The following is a 19,677-nucleotide window of genomic DNA, read 5'->3' on the forward strand; positions in this document are numbered from 1 at the left end:
CGAACTACAGATCCCAGGGTGCCTCTCGGACTCCCGCGCCCTCCCTCGCTTGCTCCCTCCCTCCGCGCGTCTCCTCCTCCCTGGCCCTTGTTGTTTTGGCTGGAAGCGCTCCGGCGGAGTTTCAGAGAAAGTCTGGGCAGAAACCGGAGCCGGCCCGAACGTGGGAAGGGGAGGAGGAAAGAGAGGAAGAGGGAGCCGGGAGGCCGGGAGAGGGAGGGATCGGGGCCGGGGGCCGGGCCGCCCAGAACCTGCCGCGCGCCCTGGGGTGGGGGAGGCGGCGCAGGAGCAGCGCTAGGGGACGGGACGGTGGGCTTGGTCCCCGCAGCCGAGCAGCCTAGCGCCTCGTTCTTCTGCCGCCCTCTGCTTTCTCTCTCCCGCGGCGGCTGCCAGCGCGGACCCACCCTTCGGCGGGACCTGCACTCTGCCCAGCGACGCCGAGCCGGCGGCTCCCTCCGTGGCCCGGGACCAGCCCTGCGCCCGCTGACCACGGGACCCTCGCGGCTTTCCCTTTCCTCGCCGCGGTCCGGGCGCCTCGGGGAAGTGACCCACCCTCCCTCCAGAAGGAGGAAGGAGGGGATAGCGCCAAGCGCAGCGAAACCTACAGCTGGCCAGTCGGAGTGGGCACTGCGCGGGGGCATTGTGTGTGTATGAGCGTGTGAGACTGTGTGCGCGCGTGCAGCGTCGTGTCTGTCTCGGAGTGCGCTCTGGGAGGTCCCGTCCCGAGGGGGCGGAGCGCAGGGGGCCGAGGCTCGGGCTCCGCGCCGGGGCAGAGTCCCGTGGAGCCCGAGCGCAGAGGCGGCGGCCGGGCGGGTGCACTGAAGGGAGGCCTGGGCATCTTCGGCCCGGCCGCGGCCCCTGCCCCGAGGTGTCGGCCTCGGCGGCTGTGCCCGCTTCTACTCACGTCCGCGGACCTGCCTGCGGGGAAGAAACTCGAACGCCAAGAGCCAGAGCGCCGCGGAGCCGGCCCGCCCCGTCCGCCTGGGGTGCGCCGCGGGAGAGCGAGGTCCCAGCAGCTGCACGGCCGTCCGGCGTCGAAGGTGTCGGGAGCGCGCCGGGCCCAGAGCCCGAAAGGCGCGCACCATGAGCGGCGGCGAAGTGGTCTGCTCGGGATGGCTCCGCAAGTCCCCCCCGGAGAAAAAGTTGAAGCGTTATGTAAGTAGAGCTCGGCCGCCGTTACCCTCCCCGGGCGGCTCGCGTGCCGACTGCTCCTTCTCTTTAGTCCCCATCCCTTCCCTGTAGGCCCCTTCCCCGGCAGGCTGGGGACCCAGGCTGGACACTCATGCCCGGGCCTCCGCTTGGCCAGGCATCTTCCTTTCTCCAGATTGCACACTGGAGAAATTTCTTTCTCCATCGGCCCTTAGGAAGGCCTGGTATGGACAGCTGAGCGCCTGCTGCGTGTTTTTATTGTTCCTTTTAGCAGGGGCGAGGGGGAGAGCATTCTCCTTTCGTTAGACCTGCACCGAATTCTCAGGGGCTGCTGTGTAGTAAATTTCCCGCACTGGGAAAACCACGGAGGTATTAAAACTCATCAGCCCTCTCTTTGGTCCGCCCTCCCTCCCGCCTTCCCCACGGGATGGTTGCGGAAAGCGGACGGAAGACCTGGGAAGTTGGCGTTAGAGCCGAGCATCTCCAATCCGCTCCACGGAAAAGAAAAAAAAAAAGTTATTACGCGCCCTACCGTTTGCTTAGCGGGGTTCACACTTTCTCGGTTTTGAATCGAGGGACGTTGGAGTTTGGCCCGAGAGCCTTGGCAGTTTGCTGCGAGAGGAGGGCGCTGGAGGGAGCCTGATGCTGGTGTTCGGGCGCCTTGGACACGCTGTCAAACCCCGTGGGAGGGGACAGACGAGGCCAGTTAGGAGTTCTGTGTGTTAATGGTCCTTTCCCAGGCCACCAGAGTTGCTTCGTGGTATTTGTGTAATTGATACAAGATGCTGATTATGTGTTAAGCCGTTTTAGCCGTTAGGGGAAATATTCCTTGAAAGAACCAACGTTACTGCAGCGGAAGTCTGTGTCCTTGGGGGGAGTCTGGGATCTTAGCCCCTTCTCCCTTACTGATTCTTCTGTCGCTGCCCCCTGCAAAGAAAAGAAATGACACCGTTGCCCTGGCTTATGGAGCAAATATTTGTCTAGTAAAGTATGTCTCAAAAGCACAATATGTGCCCCCTTAAATATAAATTTGCCAACGGGGAGAGTAATAATGGACCCTGTTTCTTGTGGAGGGATGTCTACACCCAATGCGAGAGCTCGAGGTAACCCTGTTACTCACTGTTTGCTTGCATAGAACGGAGTGAAGTGCAATATTTAACTTCGCCCACAACTCACCAGTGAGTTTACTTGCTGCCAGAATTTGCTATAGGCAAGTAGTTCTCCTTTAAGGATTTGATGCCACAAATCCTAAAGGATGTTCTTCAGAGATATTTAAAATTCTTCCAAATCCCCTCTCTCCATCTATCACAGTTTGCCCAAGTATTCTGGTAAATATGGTAACTTTATTCTAAAATTTGGGGCGAGAGGCAGTGTGTTTTTCAGCTGGGAGTTCTGTGTGTATGTGTTGGATATATGTGGGGAGAGGGTGTGGTTTGATGTATTTGTTTTGAGAAGGTACAGTTTAGGAAATGATTGATTCTTGAGGAAACTAAAGAACACTACATTAGCTGGAATAGGTAGTGGTAATAGAGATTTAATGCATTCTTTCACATGTTTGGTCTATGGCTCTCTCAAAAGGTGCCACACTAGGGACCATAAAATTAAAAAACAAAAAAACCCAGTAGGAAAAAACCCTTGTCTCTTGGGCTTGCAATTTAATGTACTACAAAAAAAGCCAGCCCCAACAATTACATCTTAACTGGGACCAAGAAAATAGAAATTCTCAATTTAAGAATTTTAATATTTCATCTGATCATTACAACAGTTTTATGAGGCAGTTATTATCTGTTTTAACAAATGAGAACACAATCTACGGAACCAGAGTGTACCAGAAGCAGGATTTGAACCCAGATCTGTCTGCCTGCTTGGGCTTTAAAAGGTTAATGCCTCTTATCAAGTTTAAGTGGTGCTCAGGCTCGGTCGTGTGGATAGGACCTTTCAGGTTATGACTTTCTGTGAGTCTGTGGATATAACATGCAAGGAAGAGTGGACTGTGGATCAGAGGTGCAGTGCTGAAGAAATACAGGACAAGCATATGTAGAAAAGGAAGCTCAAGACAAACGTATGTAGAAAAGGAAGCCAGATTCATGTCAATGTATGGCAAAACCCACCACAATATTGTAAAGTAATTAGCCTCCATTAAAATAAATTAATTAATTTAAAAGAAAGAAAAGGAAGCTAGCAACCCCACATGCTTTCTAATTGTGTGCCCAAGTTGAGCCCTGTGGCCATTTCATAGATGTTTTCAGGAGCAAGCACATGTAGACTGAAATCATAGGATACTTCAGAGGAACAGTGGGCTTCCTCAATTGTTGTCGACTGAGGGCAGAATATACCTAACAGCTGAGAGAGGCAGGGCACTAGGGTTTTCTTTCCATACTAATCAGTCCATGGATACAGCCCAGGGAGACTGTGGAGAGGGTGGCTGCCAAAATTGAGGGGTCCAAGAGAGTTACTGGCGTCTTATCGGCTAAATTGAGGCTTGTCTTATATTTGCACTGTCAAGTTGATTGCCCAGAAGATTTTGACATTTCCAGATGATTGCTGTTTGGCTTGATATTCCGTATAGATAGTTTTGGCTAATACACCTTTACCCCTCAAAGATATAGGCATATATATATATATATATATATATATATATATACACATGCATCTCCTCTGCTGGGTTTGGTTTTCATGTAAAATCTTTATTTTCTGGATGAAAGGAAACATTGTTGACCACCCAATAGGCAAAATGTTGCTTGATAATGGTTGTGAATGAACAAATTCTCTGTGATAAGATATCTTGACTTCCTGGTACCATAATCGCTAAACGAGACTTCAGGGAGTTTGGGCATTGATTTTGGGGGGGAACACTTGGCCCAGAGGACTTTGATAGTTGTCTCACTGTTTTCCAATATTTATAAGAGTAGTTCAAGCATTGATTAAGAGAGTCCATCAGGGCTTTTAAGTGGCAAAATATTGTTTTAGTTTTATCTCCAAAGTCATCTCAAGTTATGGCCCCAATGCATTCTACTTACAACTCCATTTTATGTTTGCTTTTTTTTTTTTATTAGCAGCATTGTTTTTGCATACTAGTATGTTCACCTGCTATGGAAGTTTTTCTTAAATTTCCTAAAGAGTGTGACAGTGGCATAAAAGATAGGAAGAAAAAGACTAGTGAGCAGATTCTCCAGCTCTATGTTTAAAATAATTTTATTGGTTTGTTTATTTTTGGCTGTGCTGGGTCTTTGTTGCTGCAAGGGCTTTCTCTTCTTGAAGAGTGTTGGGGCAACTCCCCAGTTGTGGTGCGGGGGCTTCTTACTGTGATGGCTTCTCTTATTGCAGATCATGGGCTCTAGGGGTGCAGGCTTCAGTGGTTGCAGCACATCTGCTCGGTAGTTGAGACTCAGGCTCCAGAGCACAGGCTCAATAGTTGTGGTGCCCGGGCTTAGTTGTTCTGTGGTATTTGGGATCTTCCTGGATGAGGGATTGAACCTGTGTCTCCTACACTGATAGGTGGATTCTTGTCCACTGCGCCATCCAGGAATCCCTCTCCAGCCTTTTTGTCTCTCTTTTTCATTCTATATTTGCAAAAGGGTAGGAACCTCTTGTATGTGCTTCATCCTCTATATTTTTTAAATATAGAATGGAAGTGAAGATTTTTCTGCTTTCTGTTAGTTTAGCTGCTGCTGTGTTGCTGTTTTTGTCCTGTGTTATATATTAAACAGCTGTTTTCTTCCTCTGCTAGGGACCTGCATAGAATCACATACAGATCAATGTCACCAAGGTTATAGAAACCAAGTAAAATCTTGATAGTATACACTCAACAGCGGCACTCAGATTTTTAAAGAGTTGTTTAAAGACACATCAACCATTTGAACTAATGATGAATTTTCATCAGCAGTTCAAATTGTTGCTGAGATAAAAGGTAAGTCTTGAAAACAAAGGACTGCTTCAAGCCAGCTGGCCATCCCCCTGTCTCTGCAGGGGGAGCTTCCCTATGGCCCGCCTCAAGCCTGGACACCAAGTTTGGGCTCCTCCACAGCCCAGCTGTCCACCTTAGGCTGATGTGCGCTCTCAGTAAGAGAGCCTGCATCTGGGCCAGGGTGAGGTGGGCTGCTAGAGGCCAGCCAGCTGGGAAGCAGGACCTCAGCTGGTTCTTGGGTGTGTAATCTATACCCAGCTTGGAGTCCGCTCTTCAGCTGTCAGTTTGTAGGATGGTTTCTGTCTGGACATGTGGTTCTGGGAAGGGGCTTAGAAACAGAAATAGCATCTTCCTCTGGGTGGGCACCTGCCATCTTACATGGAAGAGAGAGGCATGGAGAAGGCAAAATAGCAGCATCTCCTTGTTCAGGGACAACCGAGGAGCTGAGCTAAGGTCCCTGCTCAGGAGTGTCACCACAAAAAAGAGGACCGTGATGTCTGAAAGCTCTTCCTGCCCTTTTTTGGCAATCCCCAGTAGCAGTCAACCGATTCTGAAGTCTTTGCTTACAGTGACTGAAGGAGCATTATGGCTCTTTTGAAGGAAATTTTTTCCTGCAATCCTCACGTTAGTGAACATTCAGATTTTGAATGTTTTCTTTTTACCTTTTCCGGTAATGCAGGAAATTTATTTCTAGTAGCAAAGATCATCAACTATCAATTACATTAAGTCTTTATGAAAGTTGCTGTTGTTTAGTCTCTCAGTCGTGTCCGACTCTTCGTGACCCCATGGACCTAGCCCACCAGGCTCCTCTGTCCATGGGATTCTCTAGACAAGAATATTGGAGTGGGTTGCCATTTCCTTTTCCAGGGGATCTTCCTGACCCAGGGATCAAACCTGAGTCTCCTGCACTGGCAGACAGATTCTTCACTGCTGAGCCAGCAGGGAAGCCTTATGAAAGTTAATGATAGTTAATTCTTTGTTGTGCCTGGGATTAGTGATAAGAGTTGCCAGTTCCCTAAATCTGACTGTTGTCTCTTGGGATTCAAAATTACTCTTAGGAAGGTGTATCCATGTGGAGGGTAGTTTTAGAATTCTGTTTTTAATTTTTTTTAATTGATCATCTTTGAACAGATACAATAATGTGGCAAGAATTATGCTTGGATAATCTGGTTGACAGGAGACTTGGTTATTTCAGTGTGATTTGCCACAACAGGTCTGCTTAAAGAATATGAAAGAAATAAAATGACAAAGCGGTTTTAAGACTAAGAAAATTTCCATATTTTGGAGAGGACATAAAAAGTATATAGATAAAGTCCTGATGATTTTCAGGTTGAGGATGTCTAAGAGTAAGTGCTAGGACTCTCTGTTTTCTTATAGAGACTAACACACGAGAAGGGACACCTTTACAGGTGGATTAATACTTTATTTTTGAAAGGTTTTGGGTAAATTGTGCTATGGTAAAAGGAACCCTTGACTGAGTGTCAGGACCCAGAATTCGCCAGAGTTTTGCCACTATTCACAAGATCTTTGGATCCTCGTGTGAACTTCTGATTCTCAGTTTCCTTATCTGTAAAATGGGGAAGGAGTGGGCAACACATCTTTCATTCTAAATTCTCTTAGCATCTAATGTTCCTTTTCTCAGATGTTTCCTTGGGAGGGAGGGGCAGATGCGGAGCTTCTCAATAGGCCTCCTTTTGGGGGGAAATAAATCTTAATTTCTTGTTCACCTTAAATGGTATATATATTGGAACTGCAGAAGCAGAATTCTTTGGGGACCCTCCAGCCCTTCCCTTAATGGAATGAAGGCTTAAACTGAGCCCAAGGCTGCCGAGTACCTGAGGTGGGTGCTGTGTCTGTTCAGAGTGGAGGCTCACCAAGTGTCTGTTGAGTGAATTAATAAAGAGGTATCTCTGGAGCTTTTGTAAATCTGCCTTGTGTGGTAGCCAGCAGAGGGAAAGGCCTAATCCCTTCCCGTAAGAAGTTTCTAATCTTTGTGAAGACAAGCTGTAAATGCATGTTCCTTTCAGTCGTTTTACAGGAGCTATGTTTATAAGGCCATATAGGATGAATTGTCAAGTGGTTGATACAGGCAGTAACTGCTTAAGAGTTCAGACTAGAAGGGGAGGGAGGTGGAGCCAGTCAGGGAAGACCTCATAAGTGAATTTCAGGCTCTATTCTTGGAAGAATCCAGGTACTGCTGACAGAAGTAGCAAAATCAGAAGGGAAGCCTGGCTTGACAGGAAGAACAGGGACTTAGTTTGGAGTGCAGACATCCCAGCGAGGAGGACGGAGCATCTCCGTTTCATGCGTGGAGTTTGGACGTCAGCTGTAACTTGCAGTGTGAGAAGTTTCAGTTTCTGCCGTGACCTCATGCTGCTGATGGGCTCCTGACCACCAGTGAATTTTCTATCCGAGGCGAGAAACAAACCCAAGAGCTCCACTTGTCCGTCACCTGAACTTATTAAAATTCCGAGGGACATGTGTTATTTAAGATTTCTTTATGTCTGTTTGGAACTAAATAATTCATGCTGGCAAGCATTTCGTTTACAACAGAGAGGGAGCATGTTCTGGTGGGAGGGAGAATAAAAGAGCCTTTGATTCATTTGCCTCAGGGTTCCCGCGGGAGGGCCCAGGCTGCCTTGGGCTAGCGTCTTATTTTGGACTTTGGAAGCCATCTTAGCTCAGCTGTGTGAGTGCCAGCCAGCGTTGGAGGAAAAGAGAATAACCCCATTGGATCACACGAACCCCCCTCCTGACTGTGGATGGAAGGGTTTCTCCCATTTCACATTCCTTGCATTAATATGGTGGCTCACTTCCCCCAAGTGAGAGCTCCATCTGAATCTGCCACTTGAACTTAGATTGAAGTCACAAGGCTTCAGTGCCTCTTGAATGTACAGGAAACTTATCGAGACCCAAGTCTCTTTCTGCTCCCCCTCTTAGGCAACAGGCATAAATAAAATCAGCATTCTTTTCTTCTTTAGATTACTCTTGGGGAAAAGTGGCTCATTATATCATGGGTTTCCGCGATCCTTAAATAAGTAGCCTCTTCATTTGCCAACGCTGGGGGAGCCCTAATGCAGTGGAGATGAAGATGCAGGCCTGTGGAGTTACTGGGGAAAGGCATTTTAGGAACTGGAAAACTTTCTCCCATTCTAGGCTTGTCTGTGTGAGCACCTCACCTCCTACAAGAATGCATTAACTGGAAAAGAATCTTGTATATTTTAAGCAATTCTTTTATTCATGGAAGCAAAATGCTCCCTTACTGAAAAATTCTCATTGCTGAACGCATATAAAGTAGAACCCAATAGCTTTGACCCTCCCACAGCCTGCTATTAAAAAAAAAAAAAGTTAAGACTCTGCACACCGAAATGCATGCTTGGTCGTTATCTGCGTTACATTAGCCCTTGAAGCATTCTGATTACAACTTGTAGCTGCCAAGCCCTGTCCTGCAGTGTTATCTGGTACAAAAATTTTCCATGTGGTTGTTTTTAGCAGAGCTACTATATGCAAACTGCACGTGAAGATGTGAATTGCAAAGAAATAGAGCTTCTAGGAGGGGAAATGTGAGTGATCTTACATTTTTTTTTTCCTACTCTTTAACTATTCTTTCTGTGTGTTTCGGAGATTTTAATCATATTTCCAAACTGAGTTTTATTTTTATACACTGGAAAGAATGCCAAATTTACCACGAGTTTTTCGTTTGGTGGTAGTTTTTTTTTCTCCCAGCTTTTTTCTTTGAATTCATACTTGGCCTAGGTAATTCCCTATGTGTTCAAAACAAAACAATGTCCTAAAAGGAAAAAAACAAATGGCTACATTGTTCCATGAATTAAAAACAATATACCGACAGTCCAAACATTTCTCTTCAATGTAAAACTCTTTAGTCATTTTTTTTTAAGGAAGAAAAATACTAAACTTTGCTTTAACTATCCTGCTTCATTGTTTTTCTTTTCCCTTTTTATTTTCCTTTGTCTTGACTCATGTCGTTTAAATTTTTTGGAAAAGGTTTATACATAGTTCTTTAAGAATATCACATATGGAAAAAGAAAACATTAAAATTGCATTTTACTTTCATCATCTGGTTGGAAGCGGGGGGGGGGGGGATATTAATTAATAATAAGGGTTTGTAACTGACTTTCTTGTTGCTTGGTTAAATTGAATATTTGTCTTTATTGCCTGGAGATATTTAGCTGTTATATAAATAAGCAGGTAAATATAATTTTAGTTGAGGCTTGCTTTTGTGAAATACAGAATGCAGGGCAGTAGCATCAGGGCATGGAGAACTCTGTCTTTGTTGTCGTTTTTATTGCATTTGATATTCTGTAATTAGTATTTCATATTCAGTGTTTATCGTAATTAATCAGTTATGTTACCCGTTTCTATAGAACTTTATCTGCTAACTTTTTTAAGTGGGCACGTGGTGGAAAGCACTCTTTCCCCAGGAATCCCAACCCTCTTGCTCTCTTCCCCTCTGTTTCCACTTTTCCTCTGTAGTAGAAGCCTCGCCACCATCACCACAAAGTATTCAGGTCAAAATCCTTACACACATGTTCTTTTACCTTTTCTCTGAAATGGGGGGCGTTATTTATGTCCTGTTACGTGGTAATCAAGACAAGGAATCAGAGTGTTCCAGCCAGCAGATTGTTTTTCTCTCCCAAAATGCACTTTTTAGTTACTGCTGCTACTGCTGCTGCTAAGTCGCTTCAGTCGTGTCCGACTCAGTGCGACCCCATAGACGGCAACCCACCAGGCTCCCCTGTCCCTGGGATTCTCCAGGCAAGAACACTGGAGTGGGTTGCCATTTCCTTCTCCAATGCGTGAAAGTGAAAAGTGAAAGTGAAGTCACTCAGTCGTGTCCGACTCTTCGCGACCCCATGGACTGCAGCCTACCAGGCTCCTCCGTCCGTGGGGTTTTCCAGGCAAGAGTACTGGAGGGGGTGTTACTACTGTTGGGTAATGCAGTTAGGCTACTTTCTGACTAGCTGGACTCCTCCCTGAAATGACTACCTAGTTAAAGAATTAAGTACCTGCTGTGCTTTCTCACCCCAGTCCTCACACATTCCCATCGGTGCCTAAGCCAGAGTCATTGTAGCCAAGATGAAAGTGCTTCTGATTGGGGATGACTGCCTGATTTGGGCGAAAGACATGCTTTAATCTTTGTCTCTTAGAGGAGAGACACTTGGTAAAATGCTACCTCAAATGTTTTGAATTCCATTGGTGTTACCTAGACCTTGACGAAGAAGGCTCTTAGGCTAGGGAAGTAGTACTTGAAGTGGTCTTCTCTGGTGGCTCAGATGGTAAAGAATCAGCCAGCAATGTAGGAGATCCAGGTCTGATCACTGGCTCAGGAAGATCCCCTGGAGAAGGGAATGGCAACCCACTCCAGTATTCTTGCCTGGAGAATTCTATGGAGAGAGGAGCCTGGTGGGCTACACAGTCCATGGGGTTGCACAGAGTAGGACACGACCGAGCAACTAACACACACACACACACACACACACACACACACACCCACTTCTGGCAAGGTTATAATTGACCCCAAAGTTGTGTACGAGGACTGGATTTTACAAGTTCTCCCTGACGATTTCAGATTTATGGTTGAAGTGTTGGGGAAAGGTAAAAGGAAATACTGAGCAAGTAAGAATGTGGAATATTTGAGAAGTTCATCTGTTTCTGGTGATGCTGTTGTGCTTGCGTGCTCAGTCGTGTCTGACTTTCGGGACCCCATGGATTGTAGCCCACTAGGCTCCGCTGTCCGTGGGATTTTCCAGGCAAGAAAATGAGTGACCATTTCCTACATCAGGGATCTTCCCAACCCAGGGATTGAATCCTGGTGTCCTGTATCTTCTGCATTGACAAAGTGAAATCGCTCAGTCATGTCCGACTCTTTTCGACCCCATGGACTGTAGCCTACCAGGTTCCTCTGTCCGTGGGATTCTCCAGGCAAGGGTACTGGAGTGGGTTGCCATTTCCTTCTCCAGGGGATCTTCCCAACCCAGGGATCGAACCCAGGTCTCCCACGTTGCAGGCAGATGCTTTACCATCTGAGCCACCAGGGAAGCCACTGAGCCACCTGGGAAGCTGGTGATGCTGTTACATAAAACCAAAGCCATTTGAGTAATCTTCCCAGGGCATCTAGGTCATTTACCTCTGAACAAAAGTGCATGAAATTAAATTCATGCTATAGAACAGTGTTCTTTCTTCCTTCTCTTCATTTAAGCAGTGAAATAGTCCAAATGGGAAAAGCATACCTGGTGTATTTATAGTTTTAGCATATTTTTTTCTGGATGATTTTCATAATGAACCATAGTCTACACAGTAGAAGACGTGTACACATGATCTATTTACAAAGAAAATTATGGCTTCATCTATCATTCTTTGGTGTTTGTAGTAGGATATTAATTTCCAGAGGACAAAGATGGCATTTGTTCTCTGCATCTGAAATGCACAGTGTGGTACCTGGCACAGTCTTTTGAATAGCATGACCGAGTGATTGTCAAAATTTTAAGCCTGAAATTATAAATCATCTAGTTCAATGTTTCTCAACCTTTTCTAGCCTATTTTCTGTCATGTGTTATTTGAGTGTCCAGTGGTTTTTAATCCAGCTTTATTTTCTATGATTTGCATTACAGAAACAATCTGCTGTATCGAGTATCTTTCCCAATTACACTTATCTCCTTCTTCCCTAGTGGAGAGTTCAGCCTCCTCTTACAGGAATTGGCCTCTGGGAGACTTCATCGATTTGTCCAAGGTCATACAAGTTAACCAGCTGTTCTGGCAGGGCCAGATCTCTTACTTCAGAGGTCAGGCCCTGCAGTCCTTGGTGGAATGCTGGCTGAGAATAAGGCCTTGGGAGGAATTCAGGAGAGGCCCAAGAGCACACTGCCTCCACCTTATAGGAGTCCACGTGCTGCTGGGGACATAGAAGGCGCTGGGTAACGCAGATCATGCTACGGTCAGTGATGTGTGGTACCAGGCTCTAGAAGAATTCAGCCGAGGGAGGTGAGTTCAGGGACTCAAGGAAGGTTTTATGAAGGGGTCGAGAGATTTCGCCGGGACCGTAAAAGGTGGATTCGGTTTTCAAAGACAGGGCTAGGGTGAGACTCCTCCTGTTCCTCCCTTTCCCAGCTGGACTCCCAGGTGGGTTGTGTCCACTTGACCGCTGCCTCTTCCTTATCTGCCGCTCATCTCGTAGTGGAATACAGCCCTGGTCTTTTTCATCCCTTCTTATCTAACTGATTCCCACCAAGGTCCCCCGTGGTTGTCCAGTCTAGCAGAACTAGATCTGAACATTTTATTTTTATTTATTTACTTACTGGCTGCTCTGGGTCTTGGTTGCTGCACTTAGGCTTTCTCTGGTTGTGTGAGCAGGGGCTACTCTTCATTGTGGAGCACAGGCTTCTCATTGTGGTGGCTTCTCTTGTTGCGGAGCACGGGCTCCGGGGCTTCGGGAGTTGCGGTATGCAAGCTCAGTAGTTGTGGCACATGGGCTTGGTTGCCCCTCGGCGTGTGGCATCTTCCTGGACCAGGGACTGAACTCGTGTCCCCTGAATTGGCAGATGGATTCTCAACCACTGGGCCACCAGGGAAGTCCGATCTGAACTTAACTCTTATTTTTCATGGCACTCTTGACTCCACTGTTGGAGATGGTCAGTCTGTCTTCTCAAAGTATGTTCTTCCCTGTGCCTTCCTGATGTCAGGCTCTGGTTTCTGGAAGTGTTGGTGCTCCTAAGGGTTCTAGTGCCAGCTAGCCCTGGCTGATCTCTTCTCTCATGTCATGCTGTTAATAGTTCTTCATCCATTGGGAGGTGATGAACCTTTTTGAAAATTTGGTAATAGCTCTATGTTCTTCATTTTCACAGAATTCTTTTTTTTTTTTCCTGCCTGACTTGTGCCCACACCACGGTGGTGGTTCAGTATTTTTTTTAATGACGTATAGTTGATTTACAGTTGTTACTTTCCAGCAAAGTGATTCAGTTATATATATTGAATGTATATATACTTTTTCAAATTATTTCCCATTATAGGTTATTACAAGATATTAAGTATCATTGCACATACTATACAGTAGGTTCTTGTTGGTTATCTGTTTTATATATAGTAGTTTCCATAAAAATTGATGCTTTCGAATTGTGGTGCTGGAGAAGACTCTTGAGAGTCCCTTGGACAGCAAGGAGGTCAATCTTAAAGGAAATCAATCCTGAATATTCATTGGAAGGACTGATACTGAAGCTGAAGCTCCAGTATTTTGGCCACCTGAGGTGAAGAGCCCACTCACTGGAAAAGACACTGATGCTGGGAAAGATTGAAGGTGGGAGGAGAAGGGGATGACACAGGATGAGATGGTTGGGTGGCATCACTGACTCAATGGACATGAGTTTGAGCAAACTCTAGGAGGCAGTGATGGAAGGGAGGCCTGGCATGCTGCAGTCCATGGGGTCACAGAGAGTCGGACACAACTTAGCAACTGAACAGAAGTGTCCCTAGAATTCTTCCAAACTGACACACAAACCTTATTGTCTTCTTGCACGTTTCCTAACCTTTTTAAGTCCATCTGTGGATCTTAAAGTCCAGTGAAATGCCCCTGAATTATGTGCTGATAATTCAGAGGTACAATTGCAGCCCATTTCTCACTCCTCATCCCTGGCTCTGACGGGTGAGTAGATCCCTAACTGCTTCGACCCCCACAGCAACGCAGAGCTGTGCTCACCATCCTCTCCCTAAATCTGTCCTCTCGTCCTCCTGCTGTTCCTTCTCTCTACGTCAGTCATGCCACCTTCCCTGCAATCCTCCTCTCCCCTCCGGCTTAAACCAGATGGTTTTCTTTGTTCTCTCCTTCTCCACACCCAGTGACCAAATCCTGTCTGTTTTATCTTCCAAAGATCTCTTGACTTCTTGACCTATGTGTTGCCTAAGCTGTCTTTTGGCCTTTCTGCGGGATTTTTACAATAGCCAGTCCACTGCCTGGCTCCATCCTTCCTGAGTTACTTCAGTCATGTCTGACTCTTTGCGACCCCATGGGCTGAGGGCTGCCAGGCTCCTCTATCCATGGAATTCTCCAGGTAAGAATACTGGAGGGGTTGCCATGCTCTCCTTTAGGGGACCTTCCCAATCCAAGATTCAAACCCATGTCTTCTGCATCTCCTGCATTGCAAGTATATTCTTTACCACTGAGCCACTGAGGAAGCCCATCTATACCAATGCATAGGTATTAATATAGTGATATCTATTGGCATATAGATATTTGTTGTTTAGTCACTAAGTCATGTCTGGCTCTTTGCAACCCCACGGACTGTAACCTTCCAGGCTCCTCTGCCTAGGGAATTCTCCAGGCAAGAATACTGGAGTAGGTTGCTATCTCCTCCTCCAGGGGATCTTCCTGGCCCAGGGATCAAATCTGTGTCTCTTACATCTCCTGCATTGGCAGGTGGGTTCTTTGCTGCTAGTGCCACCTGGGAAGCCCATCCTTGTGTCAAACTGTCTTCTTCAGGGCAGCCAGCACAGCCTTTCTGAAACCCAGATCTGATAGTCCCAGTTTGAGCCTGCCCTGCAGGGTTCCTTTGCTGCGAGGAAGGCTCAAACCCCCTGTCTCTCGGCTGGCAGGGCTTTCTGTGACGTGGGCCCTGCAGGCACTTCTTCCTCTCTCATGCGTTCCGCTTCAGTTGTCCTGAACTTCCAGGTCCCCACTTGGCCTCGTGATCGGTCTCTCTGTCCTACACCTGCACTGTGTGCTTCTCTCCGCCAGGAATTCCTGGCCCCACCCTCTCTGCCTCCACTCCCAGGCTACCCCTGGAGCCTCCCCTGAACGACCCCCCACCAGCATCAGTCATCCATGTAGACCCTGTGGACCCAGAGTATCTGTTTTGTTCTCCGTTCATGCTTGGTCATTCCTGCAGCACAGCACCCATCACCACAGATTGCACTTGTTTGTTTAATTCCTTGTTTCTCATTTAGAGGCCAGGTTCCACGTCATTATTCATGAGCCCCTGGTACTTTTGCCCTTGTGGGTTCCCTTCCCGCCACCCCCCCCAAAAAGAATAAAAATTTTATTTTGCAATCATGTCCAGATAAAGATGAATATATTCCAAGGTGGATTTATTAGTAGGTAGCTGTTAGGGAGCTGACTGTGGCTCAGAACATGAACTCCTTATTGCCAAATTCAGACTTAAGTTGAAGAAAGTAGGGAAAACCACTAGACCATTCAGGTATGACCTAAATCAAATTCCTTATGATTATACAGTGGAAGTGCAAAATAAATTTAAAGGACTAGATCTGATACATAGAGCACCTGATGAACTATGGATGGAGATTTGTGACATTGTACAGGAGACAGGGATCAAGACCATCCCCATGGAAAAGAAATGCAAAAAAGCAAAATGGCTGTGTGGGGATGCCTTACAAATAGCTGTGAAAAGAAGAGAAGTAAAAAGCAAAGGAGAAAAGGAAAGATATAAGCATCTGAATGTAGAGTTCCAAAGAATAGCAAGGAGAGATAAGAAAGCCTTCCTCAGCGATCAATGCAAAGAAATAGAGGAAAACAACAGGATGGGAAAGACTAGAGATCTCTTCAAGAAAATTAGAGATACCAAGGGAACATTTCATGCAAAGATGGGCTTGATAAAGGACAGAAATGGTATGGACCTAACAGAAGCAGAAGATATTAAGAAGAGGTGGTAAGAATACACAGAAGAACTGTACAAAAAGATCTTCATGACTAAGATAATCACAGTGATGTGATCACTCACCTAGAGCCAGACATCCTGGAATGTGAAGTCGAGTGGGCCTTAGAAAGCATCACTACGAACAAAGCTAGTGGAGGTGATGGAATTCCAGTTGAGCTTTTTCAAATCCTGGAAGATGATGCTGTGAAAGTGCCGTACTCAACATGCCAGCAAATTTGGAAAACTCAGCAGTAGCCACAGGACTGGAAAAGGTCAGTTTTCATTCCAGTTCCAAAGAAAGGCAATGCCAAAGAATGCTCAAACTACCGCACAATTGCACTCATCTCACGCACTAGTAAAGTAATGCTCAAAATTCTCCAAGCCAGGCTTCAGTAATACGTGAACCGTGAACTTCCAGATGTTCAAGCTGGTTTTAAAAAAGGCAGAGGAACCAGAGATCAAATTGCCAACATCCGCTGGATCATTGAAAAAGCAAGAGAGTTCCAGGAAAACATCTATTGCTGCTTTATCGACTATACCAAGGCCTTTGACTATGTGGATCACAATAAACTGTGGAAAATTCTGAAAGAGGTGGGAATACCAGACCACCTGATCTGCCTCTTGAGAAACCTATATGCAGGTCAGGAAGCAACAGTTAGAACTGGACATGGAACAACAGACTGGCTCCAAATAGGAAAAGGAGTTCGTCAAGGCTGTATATTGTCACCCTGCTTATTTAACTTCTATGCAGAGTACATCATGAGAAACGCTGGACTAGAAGAAGCACAAGCTGGAATCAAGATTGCCAGGAGAAATATTAATAACCTCAGACATGCAGATGGCACCACACTTATGGCAGAAAGTGAAGAGGAATTTAAAAGCCTCTTGATGAAAGTGAAAGAGGAGAGTGAAAAAGTTGGCTTAAAGCTCAACATTCAGAAAATGAAGATCATGGCATCTGGTCCCATCACTTCATGGGAAATAGATGGGGAAACAGTGGAAACAGTGCCAGACTTTATTTTTTGTGCTCCAAAATCACTGAAGATGGTGATTGCAGCCATGAAATTAAAAGATGCTTACTCCTTGGAAGGAAAGTTATGACCAACCTAGATAGCATATTCAAAAGCAGAAACATTACTTTGATAACAAAGGTCCATCTAGTCAAGGCTATGGTTTTTCCAGTGGTCATGTATGGATGTGAAAGTTGGACTCTGAAGAAAGCTGAGCACTGAAGAATTGATGCTTTTGAACTGTGGTGTTGGAGAAGACTCTTGAGAGTCCCTTGGACTGCAAGAAGATCTAGCCAGTCCATTCTGAAGATCAGTCCTGGGTGTTCTTTGGAAGGAATGATGCTAAAGCTGAAACTCCAATACTTTGGCCACCTCATGCTAAGAGTTGACTCATTAGATAAGACTCTGATGCTGGGAGGGATTGGGAGCAGGAGGAGAAGGGGACGACAGAGGATGAGATGGCTGGATGGCATCACCGACTTGATGGACATGAGTTTGGGTGAACTCCGGGAGTTGGTGATGGACAGGGAGGCGTGGTGTGCTGCAATTCATGGGGTCGCAAAGAGTCGGACATGACTGAGCAACTGAACTGAACTGAACTGAGCTGTTATTCTTATGATGTTCATTTTTTTATTCTGATTTTTTTTTAAAAATCCTATTAAGACACTTTTCATGGGCTCCTTAAAGTCTTATGGGCTCTAACACTTGGTGACCTGTGCCTGATGGATACCTTGGCTTTGTTAAGCGAACAGAAATCCTCTGGTGATAGAGTAGACAGCTGATTGATTGTGACTAGGACAGGTGAGAAGCCCCCTCAGTTATTTTCTGATGTGGCATGTTTGTGGTGGTTTGAACAGCTCCCTAATGTATTACGATTGTGTATTATAGTCCCTGGTAATGGAAAAATATATTTTAAAAACTAGATTTGTGAACTTAAGAGGCATATATGCTTGTATGTATGTGTGAGTTATTTAACTTACATGTAGAGTCTAGGTTGGTCATAGCTTTTGAGGAAAAAAAGCTAGACACTGTATTAAAAAGCAGAGACAGTACTTTGCCAGCAAAGGTCTATCTAGTCAAAGCTATGGTTTTTCCAGTGGTCATGTATGGAATGGATGTGAGAGTTGGACCATAAAGAAAGCTGAGCACTGAAGAATTGATGCTTTTGAACTGTGGTGTTGGAGAAGACTTTTGAGAGTCCCTTGGACTGCAAGGAGATCAAACCAGTCAATCCTAAAGGAAATCAGTCTGAATATTCATTGGAGGGACTGATGCTGAAGCTGAAACTCCAATCTTTTGGCCACATGATGTGAAGAATGGACTCGTTGGAAAAGACCCTGATGCTGGGAAAGATTGAAGGCAGGAGAAGGGGCCGACAGAGGATGAGATGGTTGGATGCCATCACCACCTCAATGGAGATGAGTTTGAACAAGCTCCGGGAGTTGGTGATGAACAGGGAAGCCTGGCGTGCTGCAGTCCATGGGGTCGCAAAGAGTCGGACACGACTGAACTGATTGTGTGTGTGTGTGTTAGTGTTAGTTGCTCAGTTGTGTCCAACTCTTTGTGACCCCATTGACTATAGCCCTCCAGGCTGCTCTGTCCATGGAATTTTCTAAGCAAGAATACTGGAGTGGGTTGCCACTTCCTTTTCCAGGGAATCTTCCTGACCCAGTGATTGAACCTGGGTCTCCTGTGTTGTAGACTGATTCTTTACCATCTGAGCCACCAGAGAAGATCATGTATATATATTTGAAAGCAAAAATCATGAGATATTTATTATGTCAAAAATCTGGTCCTCAAGCTACTTCACTAATATGCACAGTTCCCCATGATGTGTCTGTGTACACCAATGACTTTTAGTACCAGTGGGATGGTGATTTTGCCCCACTGGGAACATTTGGCAATTTCTGGAGGAGATGTTTTTTGGTTGTCACCACTGGGGGTGCTACTGGTGGCTGGTAGGTTGAGGCTATAGGGTATGGTATGTGTGCTCAGTCATGTTCTACTGTTTGCGACCCTGTGGACTGTAGCCCACCAGGCTCCTCTGTCCATGGGATTTCCAGGCAAGAATACTCGTGTGGGTTGCCATTTCCCCCTCCAAGGGAATCTTCCCAACCCAGGGACCGAACCCAGACCTCCTGTGTCTCCTGCATTGGCAGGTGGATTCTTTACCTCTGAGCCACCTGGGAAGCCCTGGTTGAGGGAGAGATGCTGCTAAACATCCGGCAGTGCATGGGACAGCCATTGCAACCAAGCATGCCCCACCCCCAGATATCAACAGGGCTGACGTTGGGAAACACTCATGTAGAGGAATCCTTCATAAAACCTGGTTCCGACAACTGTGTAATTCATTTGCTTTATTTCCCCATATTTCCTTTAAAAGCCACAATTCAGATGCAGGACTGTGTTGCAGCCCTGGACACAGGCACTTCCTTTTCTGGCTTTAATAAGATTGACAAACAGCGATTTAGACAGCTGAGCTGTAGAACCCCCAGAGTTTGGGTCTGTGCAGCCCTGTCATAAGGGTGCCAGTGAGAGACATAATTCTTTCTCCCATGATACATGGTCTATTATCATTTATATCATTCCCCCAAATACAGGTTTGTTTGTTTTTTTCTTTCTGTGCTGATCCTAGCTGGAATATAACCAATTGTTGTCTGGGTGGGGAGGGGGATGCTGAGTCATTTATTCATGCTTTTTATTACTTCTTGGCTTGAATATCACCCTTCATTGTTCACAAGCCGCTCAGCTTGTTTACTTTTTATAAATTACATGTAATCAGTCCCCTTGCCGGTCTGGCTACTATAATTGGCAGCAGCCACAGAGCAGGGCTGACGAGCCTGCATTTGTGCTGATGTCTCAGTTAGTTCAGTCTCCACACTTCCTTGCTGCTTCCATCTGTGTTTCGAAAGGAAGGTGATCAGAACTACCACACTGTTCTGTCTTCTCGGCT

At 46.0% G+C, this 19,677-nt stretch overlaps 1 protein-coding gene across 8 annotated transcripts in view; it reads left to right on the forward strand.

The window, feature by feature from the left end:
• The first annotated feature begins 215 nt into the window (after positions 1-215).
• The window catches only part of GAB1 (GRB2 associated binding protein 1), a 128,015-nt gene continuing 108,553 nt past the window's right edge, over positions 216-19,677 (forward strand). For 2 of the 8 annotated variants that reach the window (XM_027567426.1, XM_027567427.1), the window contains exon 1: positions 8,554-8,616. Coding sequence is in view for 4 of the 8 variants with exons in the window: in XM_027567421.1 (XP_027423222.1) it covers positions 1,081-1,152 (72 nt within the window). In the remaining 4 variants the exon portion in view is untranslated. Of the gene's footprint in view, positions 1,153-8,542; positions 8,617-19,677 lie in introns of those variants that run through there. The other 6 variants (XM_027567424.1, XM_027567421.1, XM_027567419.1 and 3 more) reach the window with 6 other exon arrangements.

Source organism: Bos indicus x Bos taurus, chromosome 17, assembly GCF_003369695.1.
Source record: "Bos indicus x Bos taurus breed Angus x Brahman F1 hybrid chromosome 17, Bos_hybrid_MaternalHap_v2.0, whole genome shotgun sequence".
NCBI lineage: Eukaryota > Metazoa > Chordata > Mammalia > Artiodactyla > Bovidae > Bos > Bos indicus x Bos taurus.